Source organism: Gallinula chloropus (assembly GCF_964237585.1).
Source record: "Gallinula chloropus genome assembly, chromosome: 12".
NCBI classification, from domain to species: Eukaryota; Metazoa; Chordata; class Aves; order Gruiformes; family Rallidae; genus Gallinula; species Gallinula chloropus.
Window position 1 is genome coordinate 19,870,382 of NC_140097.1, and position 14,089 is coordinate 19,884,470.

Below are 14,089 nucleotides of genomic sequence, written 5' to 3' on the forward strand. Positions count from 1 at the left end.
CCGGCGGCAGCCGCGGGCAGAGCCGGCCCTGCAGGCATGCAGCTGCGAGGGGGAAGCGGGGACCGGGGGGGGGGCAAAGGGCGGGGCGGCTGGGGGTGGCGTTTGGATCCTCCGGACACGACGCGCGGCGGAGCCCTGGGGCTGCCCCGGGCGGGGGAAGTGGGGGGGATGCTCCCCCGCCCCCTGCAACGCGCCCCCCCCCCCAACACCCCCCTCTGCACCCCCGGGCCGGAGAGGGGGGACCGGGGGCTGTGGCTGGTGCCCCCCCTCCGTCCCCTCCGTCCCCTCCCGCGGGTCCCGCACATGCACACGCGTGTCCCGGGGGGGCTCCGCGCGGCGCTCCCCCCTCCCGACCCCGCGGGGCCCGGGGCCGGGGGGTGGAAAGGGGGGCTGCCCCGTATCTCTGGGCATCCTCGGGGGGGGGGACACACACGGCAGCGGGGGACAGACTGAGAGAGCGGGCGGGTGGGGGGGGGGAAACGGACGGACGGACAACAGACCGACCGGCAAAGCCACCGAGGGGGCCGGGGGGGACCGGGGAGGACGGGCGCCATGCAGGGCTCTGCCCCGCGGCCGGCTCTCCGCCGGGGCACGTAGAAAAGGGGGCGCAGGCGGGGGGGGGGGGCGGGGGGAACCATGCCGGGCTCTGTACAGGGGGCGCGGGGCCGCCGCCGCTCAGCCGGTCTGCTCGCTGGGGGCCTCGGTGGCGGCGGCGGCGGTGGCAGCCCCGTCCCCGTTACACGTGGTGGCGGGCGGCGTGCCGGGGGCCGCGGGCTGCGCGGCGGCGGGCGGCGTGCTGGGGGCCGCGGGGGCCGCAGTGTCCGTGGCGGCGGCGGCAGGGGCGGCGGCGGGGGCTGGCGCCGGGGTCGGAGCTGGAGCCGGAGCCGTGGCCGTGGCCGTGGCCGTGGCCGAGGCCGGGGCCGGGGCCGGGGCCGTGGCCGTCTCCGTCTGCTCGGGGGCCCTCAGGCGTTTCATAAGCGTGGTCACTCGCACGGCTTTCTGCGGGGGGAGAGGGGGGGGGGGCTGTGGGGCCTGGGGGTTCCCGTGCCCCAGGTCCCTCACCTGGGTGTCAGGTCCCCCACAGCAGATGCCAGCTGGGGGCTGGAGCGGTTGCAGGAGCTAGAAGCCACCCCCGAGGCTGACAGCCCTGTGACGGGCTCAGCTGAGAGGGGAAACTGAGGCACGACGCGCACCCACCCACCTTCCACTTGGCCCGAGCAAAGTTCTTCTCGATCTGGGCACAGACCCCATCCTTGATGTTCTTGTCAGAGGCAGCATTGCCAGAGATCCTGGGGGGATGGGGGAAAGGACAGAGGGGTGAGCAGCTCCCACCAGACCCCCAACCCCTGCCCGCCCCTGCCGTCCCTCACCATTCATGGGAGATGGCTTCCTCTGCCGTGATCCGCTGGTCCTGCTCCACCTCCATCAGGCGCGTCACCAGCTCCTTGGCTGGAAGCAAAGAGGGGGGAAGACAGTGTCGAGGGGAACAATGTGAGACCCCGTGTGTGTCCCCCACACACCCTGGGGTGGGGCTCACCAGCCTGTGAGATGTCGTCCCAGTATGGCGGATCGAACTCGTAGTCCCCAGCCAGGATTTTGCGGAAGAGGTTCTTGTCGTGGTTCTCGTAGTCTTCTTCATCTGCCTCCTCATAGAAGGGGGGGTTCCCCGAGAGGCTGAGGGACAGGGAGGGGGGGATCAGATAGATTCACAGCCCAGAGCCCCCCGCAGCCGCCCCAGCCCTTGCCCCACACTCACAGGATGTACATGATGACGCCGATGGCCCAGCAGTCCACCGGCCGCCCGTACCGCTGCCGTCCCACCACCTCCGGAGCTGCGAGGCACAGGAGAGCGGCCCTGCCCTAGGGTCTCCAACCCACCAGCCCCTTGCCCCCGGGGTGATGGGGAGCAGGAGGGACCCATGGGAAGCACCCAGGATCAGCCCCAGGTTACAGGGAGCAGGAGGGGCCAGCCAGGAGCACATGCGACCATCAGGAGGGACCCCATGGGAGTCCCGACGAACAGTCCCCAGGGTGGCAGGGAGCATCAGGGACCCCAGCAGTGCCACCCACCCCTGCACACCCACCCAGCTGGCTTTCACCCACCCAGGTACTCAGGGGTGCCGCAGGGCTCCTTGATGAGCCCATTCTCCAGCTTGGCCAGATGGAAGTCGCTGATGACGATCTTGGAGTTCTTCAGGCGGTTGTAGTACACCAGGTTCTCCAGCTGCCAGCACAGAAACCATGAGCACCAGGGTGGGGTGCACACCAGCACCCACGGGTGCTCCCACCCCCTCCGCACCCCCCGCCACCCACCTTGAGGTTCCTGTGGACGATCTTGAGCGAGTGCAGGTAGGCGACAGCCTCCAGCACCTGCCGGATGACGTTGCTGGTGTCCCTCTCCGAATAGTAACCCTGGTCCAGGATCCAGTCGAAGACCTCCCGGCCAGTGGCCCTGCCGAGACACGGCTGCCGAGACCTGCCACGGTGGGTGCACCCCCAACCAGCCCCCTGCCCCCCACCGTGCGCCCCAAACTTACAGCTCCAGGAAGATGAAATACTCCTTGCGGGTGATGTAGACATCCACCAGCTGCAGGATGTTGGGGTGCTTCACCCTGCGGAGAAACAGGGTGGGGCAAGGTGGGGGTCCCTGCTTCACCTGGCAGTACAGAGCCCTCCCGGCCCCGTGGACTCACATTTTGAGGATGATGATCTCATTTTTGGCTGCCTTCCGCACTTTCCGCCCGTCCCGCTTCAGAAACTTCTTGCAGGTGTACAGCTTCCCCGTCGTTTTCTCCTTGGCCCGAAATATTTCGCAGAACTCCTCCCTGGAAGGGTGCCTGCTACCATCACCCCGTGCCCCCCCCCCTCCTTCTCCCCCCTTCTAGGGACCTTGGGTGCGCTTGGGTGGTCCCAGTTCCCACCAGCATCCCCCTGCTATCCCAGCAGTGAGGTGAGATGCTGTGGGGGTGGAAGGAAGCCGTGGCTACAAACCTCTCCGGAGCAGGGGCGGGGGGGGGGGGGGGGGAAGGGCAGCGAGAAGGAATCCACACAGAATAAACAAACTGATATGGAAGGGGGGAAATTTGCTGCCTAACAAGCCCCCTGCCCATGGCAGCTGGGGTAGGACCTGCTGCGAAGCCGCCCGTGCCGAGGCAGAGCAGCCTCACACCCTGACATCACCGTGAGCGCCGTGGTCGGGAAGGAAAAGGGGAGAAGCGCTGCTTGCCCAGGGCTGCTGCAATATTCCTCTTCTATTATTTATGGTGTTCAAGCCCATCGGCCGGGCAGGAGCCACGGGGGGCACTCGGCACTGCTCCAGCAAAGCCTTGGGCTTGCTGACACCCCCCCCTCCCTGAGCCGCGCCAAAATCCTCACGGCCACTGCGCCGGGGAACAGGGATCTATGGGACAGGCTGCCCAGAGGATGGAGCTGAGCTGTAAGAGCTCCCAAAAAGGTCCCCGCTGCCACCCAGCACCACCCTGCTGGGTGTGACCCACAGCCAAGCAGTCCCAGTGCTTTAGAGACCGATGGGAAAATGGCTCGCCTGTGTTTTGGGGTCAAACCCCTCCCAGTGGGTCTGAGGGCTTCACTTCACCGAGCGCTTCCCAATGGGCTCCCCAGCACCGCACTAGAAGTTGGGGGGAAGGAAGCAGCACCCTTCTCCATGCCCCCCCTCCCCCCAAATGCCATCTGCCCTTTCCTTTGCTGGAGCAGAGCCTCCTGCTTCCCGGAGCGCTCGGGGGAGCCGGGATGATGTGGAATTGCTGCAATCCCTGCAAATCTGGGGAGGAGGAGGGAGGGATCCGGGGAGCCGCCCGGCTGCAGCCGGCAGCAGCGGGGAAACCTTGCAGCTCTCCTCGGAGCCCACAGCGAATACCCCCCCATGCACCCGCCAGCGAGAGATGAATTAGGGGAGAGCCACCCCAAAACACACCCTGCCCATCCCCAACGGGGACCGGTGTGCCAAAAGCTGCTGCAGGCAGCATCGCGCTGCTCCCCAGCCTGGGGCATGCGGGAGTTGGGGTCCCTGGGGTACCCGCGGGGCCGGGGAGGGACCAACTCACGTTTTGATGACCTGGCCCAGGTCATATCTGTCGGTCACCTCAGACGGCTGGTTATAATCTTTCTTGTCTCCCAGCGTCACGCAGCCAAACGGCATCGCAGGGCCCGGTGCTGGCAGGGCAGGGAGAAGCAGTAAGCGCCCCAGCACCACCACTGTCCCCTAGAGCAGCGTTAATTAACGTCAAACCTGACAGTGCATGGGAGCTGCTTGTGCTCCTTGGCTGCTGCAAGCCACCACATGCCCATCCCGAAGGTGTCTGGTCACTCTACCTGGCCTCAGGCCTCCAGCACAGCCGCAAGGAAGCCAGACCCCCCAGCCCCCGTTTGCAGATTGTTAATGATTTATTAAGTAGCCAGGGCTAGCACAGGGCCCGGAGCACCCACGGGGGAGGCAGGCGGAGGCAAACGGACCCTCACCCATTTCTCAGCCTGGTTTTGCCCTGCGGTGACATTTCTGTAGCCAGGGCCTGCCCAAGCAGAGTGTCACTGCATGCCATCATGTGTGCAGCGAGTTACACCAGCCTCAGCTCTGCATCCCTTACCAGCCCTGGCAGCCCCACTGCAGCAGCAGGCAGGCGGGCACTGCGGTGCCAACAGCGGGCAGGACACTGGTCCCAGCACATGTGGGCTCCTCCAGCGCTTTAGGAATGACGTCGTGCCCCTTGCTTTCCTGCCAGGACCCCTCAGAACTAGACCCTGTTCAGAAGCTTCCCAGAAAAAAAATGGTCCCATCAAGTATTTTTTTCCCCTTTTCTACCCTATTACAGGGTGGAAGTTTCAACTGACGTTATTTTCCGACAGCTGAGCAGGAGAAAGGGCTCCTGGCCACCCCCCAGCCCTCTTGGGTGGGCCTGAGTGGGACCCCGCAGTGGGATGCTGGCACAATGCTGGAGGCACCCATCGCCCACTGCCAGAGCTCCTGCAACACCACGCTGCGATGTGCTGGCCTCGCCGCGCCATGCCGGCAGCGCCCGGGGCCCGGCGCTGAGGGCCACGGGCAGGATGGCAGCGCGGGATGCGGGAGCCGGTATCGCGGGTACCCAAGCACCGAGCCTGTTGCTATGGCAATGGGAGCTGGAGATGCAGAAAGCGGCACATCCTTTGGAGGGGGCAGGGACGGGCAGCACCCGGCAGCACCCGACCCACCTGCGGGTGCACAGCCCTGTCCCTGCGCTGCACAGGCTCCGGGAGGAAGGTGGTCCAGCCCGCAGCACCCAGGGCATGCACTAAGCACTCCCTGGGGTGACTGACTCCCAATCTAGGTGGGACGTAGGTGCTGCAAGCTGGGGAATGGGGGGGGATGCTCCTTCCTGCCTCCATCCCTCGGGGCTGACCTGCCTCCATGTCTGCCCCAGCAATGCCTGCAGGACAGGTGCTCCCTGTTCCCATGACACCAGGGCACGTCACCCTCCTCCCAGAAAAGGCCACGCCACGCCAGAGCACCCATCCCTGTCCTGCTCAGGGTGTACCCACTCCTGAAAGAGAAGCCGAGCGCCCATGGGACACCCTTCCCTGCGCCACAGACCGGGTGAGACTTTCCAGCCCACGGTCAGCTCATCCCAACAAGCCTCCCCGACAAACACTGCCCTGCCTGGTGCTTCCACGTCCCCATGTCACACAGCGCTGGCTCTGCTGTGCCCCCCTGCCCGACTGAGGGGTTCAAGGGCTGTCCTGGCCGCTGCTGGCATAGCGGAGGGCTGGGTGCTGTGGTTGGGCAGGGGCAGGGCCGGCCCGCAGGCGGGTGGGAAGGCTGCCAGCACCGGCGGTGCGATGCCAGAATTAGCCAGGAAGGGGACCCGGGTGGGATGATGTATCGGGATTTTATTGCTGTCTCTGGGAGCGCTCAGCTAATCTGCGCTCGTCAAATTAGTTCCCGTTGGTTTTGCGGGGACCCATCCTGCCGGGGCTGAGCACAGGCACCCTGCCCTGCCTCGGGCTGGCTCAGGGAGGGAGGGGGGGCGCTTAGCGCGCCCAGGGTACCCCGCAAAGGAGGCTGGCGCCCAGCCCCACATTGGAGCCAGCACCTGCACCCCACAGGTGAGAGCTCGCCTGTGGCGGCAGGGGCAGCCGGGCGAGGGGTGGGCAAAGGGGCGAGTGCTCCCTCACCGGGGTGCTGCCAACCAAAGCTGGGTGCTGCGCTGGAACCCGCACACAGCCCCCCCACCTCCCCCTCCCCCCCCCCCCCAAGCATCTAATTTGGGAGCAGAAGCAACAGCGGGTGTAAGACAATAGCGGGGAAGTGGGTGGCCGGGTGCGGATGGCACAGAGGGATGACGCAGCCGTGCAGCCGTCACCAGCGGGGCCCCCCAGCCCCCCGAAACCCAGCTCTGCCCTACGGCGTGGGGTGCCACCGGCCGGCGCCCCGTCTCCGTCCCCGCTTCCACTTGCGGCCACCCTGGACGTGTCCGTGAGGGGGTCCCCGCTGCCATCCCGCCCCCTCCAGCCCGGGGGAAGGATGCACCGGGCAGAGGCACCGCGCGGCCGGAGCCGAGATGGACCGAGAGGCTGCTAACGCAGGCAGCCCGCAGGCAGCGGGGAGGCGGAGGGGCTGCGCCAGTCCCGCGCTGCCCGCAGGAGCGGCCCGAGCTGGGGCAGAGGCAGAGCCGGGGGAGCCGCATCGCCCCGCGGGACCGTGCCGGAGCCCAACGCCCCCCAAGCCCCCGGGGGGTGCAGAGGTGCAGCCCGGGCCGCGAACCGCAGGGAAGGGCTCGGCCGTGGCCGGCTCGGAGTGATGCGGCAGCGGGAAGGGAGCGGGCTGCGGGGGAGAGGGGCGGCGGGCCCGGGAGGCGATGCTCGGCGGCGGGGGCGCGGGGCGAGAGGCTCCGGCAACAAACACCCACCCCTCACCACCTCCCGCCGCGGGGCCGGTCCGGCGCTCCGGGCTCCGCTCTGGACGCGGGGGCGGCACCGGAGCAGGAGCTGCCCGGGGGGAGGCGCGGAGGGGGGTGGGGGTGGAGGGAGCCGGGATCCGGCATCTCGCCGTGCCTGCGGCGCCCGTCGGGGTCCGAGCTGTGCGGGACGCGGGGTGCCGGCGGGGGCGGTGCGGCGGCTGCCAGCCGTCGGGGCGCGGACCCGCACGGCCCCGCCGGACTGTCCCGGGTCACGGCGGGAAGGGGGAGCGTCGGGAAATAGCGGGGGAGGGGGGGGGCAGCTCCGGGGCCAGCAAGTGCCAAACCCCGGCGGCGCCCCCACGCCGGGCCCGGCCTCCCCCTCCCATTCCCGCCCACGGCTCGGACCGGCTCGGCTCGGGGCTGTCCCGGCGCGGTGCCGCGCTCACCTGCACGCCTCTCCGACCGCAAAGGGGCCGCGGCGCGGGGCCGCCGCTCGGGGGGCTGCGCGCCCCTCCCTCCCTCCCGCCGCTGCCGGGTACCGGTGCCGGTGCCGAGCCGAGCCGTCGGTCCGTCGCGGCGCGGCCCCGCGCGCCCGGCGCGGCAAGTTGGGGGGGCGGGACGGCGGGGCCCCTCCCCCCCGGGGCGCCCCGCCCCGCCCCTGACGTCACCGCCAAACTTCGCGCCCCGCCCGTCGGGCGCGGGAGAGATCCCGGGGCTGGGACGCGCCCTGGTACCGGGCATGGATGGGGGGAGCCCCGCGCCACCGCCCCCAATATATGGGGCAGTCACCGAAAACGGGCTGAGACCTGGAGACTCCCCTGGACATCCCGGGACCCCCCCGCGACACTGAGCCATCGCCCACGCGACGGCGGCTCGGCGCTGTGTAGATACCCGCGAGACCCGCGGCTTGTCCCCGTCCTGGGTCGGTGGAGCTGCCTGCGGGTGTCCCCTGCGCCCGTTCCCCCTGTCACCGCGGGGGTGCCCGAGAGCCCTGTCAGCCCTGGTGCCACAGCGGCTTTTACCGAGGTGACCGGGCCTGATGCCAGATGCAGAGCACAGGGCTGAGCCAGGGTCCCCTGGGCTGTGCCATGGCCACCGGCCCTGGGTGTGACAGGAAAGGGGAGGATGGGATGGGATGGGATGGGATGGGATGGGATGGGATGGGATGGGCTGAACAAGATGGGATGGGTGGGATGGAGAGGATGGGAGGAGAGTGAGTTATTTGCAGTGCTGGGTGCAGGCTCAGTGTCACAGGTACCTGTCCCCCTGCCATGAAGACACAGGCAGATGCTCGGTCCTGTCTTCACACCTTGATGCTGTGGGAACCAGGCACCTTCCCCGGCTCTCAGGCCAAGGGCCCCTCTCACTGCCCCACACGTGGGAATCACCTGTTCCCCGTGGCCTGGGCCCAGGGAGAGAAATCAGCCATCCCAAATGCCCTTAACTCTGCCCACAGTCTGGGCTTGGTGCCCAGCCTGGGGTAGGCAGCACAGCCCTGGGGGTGCAGCGGGGCGCCCAGCCCCTTCCCCCAGCCCCCGGAGCACCCCGCTCCTCACGCACTGCAGCCGCGTGTGCAGAGCCTCCGAACGGCTGTGTGCCACACGCTGGCATTTGCGGCCCATATGGTGCCGCTTCCGAGCTGCACCCCCTCTCCCCTCCCCTCCCACCCCTGCACCCTCCAAAACCCACCTCCCCAAAACCACCCACCCTGAGCTGCCGTGGGGATGTGGCTATCCTCTCCAGGGACCCATACCCACCCCAAGCCCAGGTTGGGCAGGTCCCCAGACAGGGGACACAAGGGTCCCATCCCCAAAGCCAGCATCTCCCCTCTGCGCACGGGGAGACCTGCCAGCACCCCGAGGCAGAGGCAGCCCGGGCACCCCCTGCACCTGTCCCTTGCGCAGCACCGAGCCCCATGAGCCCCAGTCCCACCACCACCCGCACCGGGTAATTAACGGCGCGTGAGAGCGGGGGAATTAGCAGGGCACTGTAGTTTGAGCTTCTAATCAAGGGTTTAATCATCCCGGCTGGCGGCAGCACGGCACGGTTATTAATCTTTGCACCTCGCGGGAACCTGGAGCGTAACTCACAATTACCCGGCAGGCACCCGGCGCGGATCAGGGCTGCCCGGCTGCAGCTCGTGCCATGGATGGTCGTCCAGGGCCCCACGGCCCCTCTCACTCCCATTGCCCTCCAGCACCAGCCTCTTTCCTGTGGCAGCATGTCCACAGGGTACCACTGCTGTCCACCCGAGCCACCCCTTGTCCTGGCTCTGCCTGGGCTCTCAGGCCACCCTGTGCCCCATTTTGGGGTGACTGGCTCTGCTGAGCCCAGCAGTGTTTGTTCCTGCTGTGCACTGCCCCTCTGCTCCATGCACCCACTGCCCCACATGTGCATCACCCCATACACCCACCACCCCGTGCACCCACCACCCCGTGCGCCCATCATCCTGTGTATCCATCACCCCGTGCGCCCATCGCCCCCATGCACCCAACACCCCGTGCACCTACTTCTCCATGCCCCCCACTGCCCTGTGCACCACTGATCTGTGTACCCCCATCCTGTGCACCCCCCACCCTGTGCACCCCCTACCTTGTGCACCCCCTGATCTCTGTACCCCCACCTTGTGTACCCCCACGCTGTGCACCCTCTGCCCCATGCACTCACCACCCTTCCCAGTGCCCCTCAGGGTGCCCTGAGTTGGGTGTGGGGTGACATGGACTGTTTGGGGTGGCATATCCCGCAGCACCTCTGCCTCATGTGAGCCCAAGGTAGGGGTACCAGGGCTGGGGACAGCCGACTGTACCCCTCTGCCTGGGGTGGGGGGATGCAGGGTGGGGGATGCAGGGCTGGAACCCCCTGCTGCAGGCAGGATGCAGGGCTGCAGGGCCAGCCCAGCCTGGCAGCCCAGTGCTGGGGGATGCTCACTGGGGTGCAGTGGGGTGCAGCGGGGGGGTGCGCAGCGTGTCCGTGACTCAAGCGCCACGTGGCACCGCATCCCTGCGTGCTTGCCATCGCCATGGCAACCGCCAGGCAATCAGCGATAATTGCGTGCGTCGGCCTGGCAACGGGGCCAAATAAACCCCATCCCTCCTTTCGGGGGGCTGCGGGGTGGGGGGGAGAGGAAGAAAAAAAGGGGCGCAGCTGCTGATCGTCACCCCGGGCCCTTTATTGGTGTCAGCAGCAGTGGGGGTGCACAGCGGCGGGGCCGCCCTCGCTGTAGGCATCCCGTGACACCCATGCACCCTGGAAGGCGTCGAGGGAGGCGGCCAGCGAGCCGCCCAGCCAGGCGGCCGCGCGGCGGCGGGGGGCAGCCTCGGCGGGGACCCCCAGCTCGGTGGCCAGGCGCTGAGGAAAGCCGCTCAGCAGCGTGGTGCCTCCCGCCAGCAGCAGGCAGGGCGGGGGGCAGCCGGGGGGGTCCCGGCAGCGGCGCAGGCTCCGTGTGGCCTGTTGCAGCAGTCCCGGCCCTGGCAGCCCCAGGGCGGTGGGGGCCAGCAGCAGCTCAGGGCAGCAGAACCGCTCATCCCCCAGGAGCAGCCCCGAGGCGTTGGGTGGGGTGAGGGGCAGGGCACCCCTTTCCCCCCCAGTCCCTGGCAGGACGTGGCAGCAGGTCTCCTTCAAGTGGCGCAGGGGGTCGGCGCCCAGGCAGATCCCACGGGATGCCAGCAGCTGACCCAGGTAGAGGGTGAGGGCGTCCCCTGCCACGTCCAGGCGGAAGGTGGTGTGGGGCAGCGCGTAGCCCTCCTGCACCCCCGCCACGTAGGAGGTGCCGGCGCCGCAGCCCACCACCACGCCGGCCGTGCGGCCGTAGGAGTATGCGGCGAGCAGGGAGCGAGGCAGCACCAGCATGGCCGGCACACCGAAACCCTCGAAGAGCAGCTCGGCCACCTTCTCGCGGTTGGCAGCAGGGGACAGCGGGGCATCCGTGGCCAGCACCGGCACCTCCTCGGGGCAAACACCCAGCTCCTGGTAGAAGATGCGATGCCACAGCTCCTCCAGCCTGTCCCAGTCGGTGACCACGCCGTGGGTGAGGACGGGGCTGCCCCCCACCTGGCTGGGCACCACCGACCGTGGCTGCTCATCCCCGGCCAGCCCGCTCCTGGTGTGGCCTGTCCCAGTGTCGATGACGACGGCGCACAAAGCCTTGTACCTCTCGACAGCCTTGGCCCCCATCGCATCTGGGGCTGAGCCTGGTCCCTGGAGCTCTGACCCTTCCCGGCACAGGGGGAAACTCAGGGGGCTCAGTCGCCATAGCAACCAACTGCATCACAGTGATGACATCACCCACAGCATCAGGGTTTGGTTCCCCTTCCCACTGGAAGGCCTCTGGGGGTCCCCTGAGTCTCGTGGGGGTGGTACCTGTGTCCGTGGGGACAGGAGGCTGCTCAGGGCTGGGAGTTTCAAATTGAGTGGGGCTTCTCACTGGGACAGAACCAGCCCCCCGGGACAGGACTGGGACAGGGACCGGGCTGCAGCTGGCACAGATCCTGAGTGAGTGCTGAGCAACGGGGCGAGGCCTCCCTGGCTGAGGGTGAGTGCTGTCTGGGGCAGAAAAAGATGTACCTCAAGCTGGGAAGGCTTCAGGGCAAGGAAAAGCTCCCCAGGGCCCCCAAAGCTCCCCAGGGCCAGCAGGTGGGTGCAGGGTGCCCCAGGCAGTGCGGGTGACCCCAGGTACAGATGCCAGGACCAGGTCGGGGACCAGGGGGATGCAGCCCCCCCCTGGTGCGAGCAGCAGGGGCTGGGGGGCTGGGGTGCAGGCAGCCCTCCCCCCCCCCACTCACAGACATCAACAGTGAAAGTTGCTGGTTTCTAAAAATGGCACGTTGGTGCTGTGGCAGCTGCTCCTCACGCCCGCTCCCCGGCGTGCCGGCAGCCACTAGAACCAGCTCGGCACTGCCGGCTCCTCTGGCCACCCGGCACTGGTGACTCCAGTCAGACACCAGTTCAGGACAGTTTTGCCCATGCAGAACGCAGGGGGAGGTGAGAGGGGGGGTGGGCTGCCTGTCTGGGCATCACCTGCTGCCTGAGCCCAGCCTTTGCACCCTCTTCGCCACAAGGAACCCGAAATTGCCGCCAGCACGCCGCGCCACTGCGGCAGCACCAGCGAGCGCCGTCGCAGCACGTCCCTGGGTGCTGCCGGCAGCAGGACTGTGCCCGGCTCTGCCTGCGCGCCCACAGCTCCGCGTGCGGCCACTCATGTTTTATAGATGGCTCCGATTTTAATAATTAATCCCTGCTAACGACAGCACTTTCCCCAAATAAAACATTTAAAGTGCTGTGTGTGCAAGGCGCGCTGCCGGGGTGGGACAGCGGCTGCTCTTGCCGCAGCCGGGGCGGGTGGGCACGGCACGATGTGGCACAGCAGGGCACTGCGTGGCGTGGCATGACGTGGCATGGCAGCACGTGGCATCACACGGCATGGCAGCATATGGCACATGCCCACAGCTCAACCAGGTGCTTCACTGACCATGACCAGCCATGCAGCATCCTAGAGTGCCACTTACCCGGTGCCCACCCTTGGGTGCCCACCTTTAGGTGCCCAGGCAGCTGGGGCAGGGGCGCTGGGTGCCATGCAAGATGCCATCCACAAGGTCCCCCTGCCCAGCCCCTGTGCTGTGGCAGTGTGCTCAGCACCAGCATTGATCCTGGCAGCCACAGGCAGCAACAGGCAGAGATGGGCAGAGATGGGAAGGGCTGGGCAGGGCTGGGCAGGGATGGGAAGGGATAGGCAGGGATGGGCAAGGCGGGTAGGGATGGGCAGGGACAGGCAGGAACGGGAAGGGACGGGCAGGGATGGCACTTCCCAGCCGTGGCGTTGAGGGCTGGATGCTCCTCACCTCCTGCCGTGTAATTAGGGCAGGATAAATGTGCATTAGCATGAAATCTGTCATCTCTGCAAGCACATCGGCGGGGGGGGGGCGGGGGGGTGCAGCCTAAGGCAGGGGCCCTCTTCACCGCACCCACACGAGCCTTGCCAGCTAACAAGCACTGCAGGGCACTGACCGCCCCGCTCACACCAGCTGTCCCCAGGGCTGTCTCCCACATCATGGGACAGGGCCTGGCACTCGTCTGCCACCCGACCACAGCCCTGGGCACCCACCCTGCCCTGTGCTGAGGAGGGCCCCACACAGGGCATCCATCTGTCCGTCCTTCCATCCATCCCTCCCTGCATCCTGGCTGCTGGCGGTCCCCCAGCCGGCTGCCCCAGCTGCACCTCTGCTGACACCCTGGCACCCAGCCCCCCCAGCACCAGTGCCCAGCACCCCCCCAGCACCTCCTGTTCCAGATCCAGCCCGTAACAACCGCACAGTGCCAGGCCCTTCTCGTTGCCACAGCAACTCAGCAGCGTAGCCGAAATGGCACTGCTTGGCCTCGCGTGGCCAGGACCAGCACCCACACCAGGGGCCACAGACACCCCAAAACCCTGCAGGCACCGAGGCCCCATCACAGGGAAACTGAGGCACCATCCCTGTGTCCCTCCCTGAGTGCTGGATGCTGGTACCCAGCCGCGCTAAAAATACCCTCCCACGAATGGCGGAGGAGCCGTGCAGGTGCGAGGCGCCGGCGGAGACGGACAGCTTGGCTGATGGGAGCTGACGAGGCTCTGGGCGCCGCTGCCGCTTAATGAGCAGCCGAGGAGGTTTTATTTAAAGCCGTCGCCGGCCGCAGGACCCGCGGTGCTGGCCCTGGCGCGGGGAGCGGAGCCGCCTCCAGCCACATCCCCTGCCTGTCCTGAGCTTGCCTTGAGCACCCTCTGCTCATGAACCCATCCCCAAACCCAGCCCTCAGCACCCCCCTGAGCTCTGGATGGGCACCCAGGTGAGTGATGCCCACCCCCAGGCTTCTCCTCTTCCCCGGTGTCTTGTTCTAGGGGATATTTGCCTCAAAATTGGGGGGCAGAGGGGGCTGCCTCATCAAGACCAGCTCCTCACAGATGTGGCATCTGCCACCAACAATGCAAAAGGAGTGGAGAAAGCTGGGTCCTGTGGCAGCAAGCATTAGTGGGGGGCTCAGCCACTGTCCTGGGCAGCCTCAGTGCCACCCCCGGGCACCCCCAGGGCACAAGCTGCGCTGACCCCCCGTACATTAGGGTATAATTAGGTGAGGCTGGTAACAACACTGGATCACCATGCAGCAACCTCAAGCTCAGGCCAGCATCCCCAGCTAAGAGCTGTGCAGGCTACTGGGGTGGGCAG

The 14,089-nt window shown here is 67.6% G+C and overlaps 2 protein-coding genes across 2 annotated transcripts; both read right to left on the reverse strand.

The window, feature by feature from the left end:
* Positions 1 to 675: 675 nt before the first annotated feature.
* Positions 676 to 4,159, reverse strand: CAMKV (CaM kinase like vesicle associated; the record flags this gene model as incomplete). Its single annotated transcript, XM_084269476.1, has 10 exons — positions 676 to 999; positions 1,202 to 1,289; positions 1,371 to 1,449; positions 1,538 to 1,674; positions 1,757 to 1,832; positions 2,104 to 2,224; positions 2,314 to 2,452; positions 2,538 to 2,612; positions 2,694 to 2,825; positions 4,065 to 4,159. The coding sequence occupies 10 exons, from the start codon at positions 4,157 to 4,159 to the stop codon at positions 676 to 678; spliced, it is 1,266 nt and encodes a 421-aa protein (XP_084125602.1).
* A 5,911-nt stretch (positions 4,160 to 10,070) lies between these two features.
* Positions 10,071 to 11,066, reverse strand: LOC311196281 (uncharacterized protein; the record flags this gene model as incomplete). Its single annotated transcript, XM_084269815.1, has 1 exon — positions 10,071 to 11,066. One exon carries the CDS (start codon positions 11,064 to 11,066, stop codon positions 10,071 to 10,073), a length of 996 nt encoding a protein of 331 aa, XP_084125941.1.
* Between the last annotated feature and the right edge of the window lie 3,023 nt (positions 11,067 to 14,089).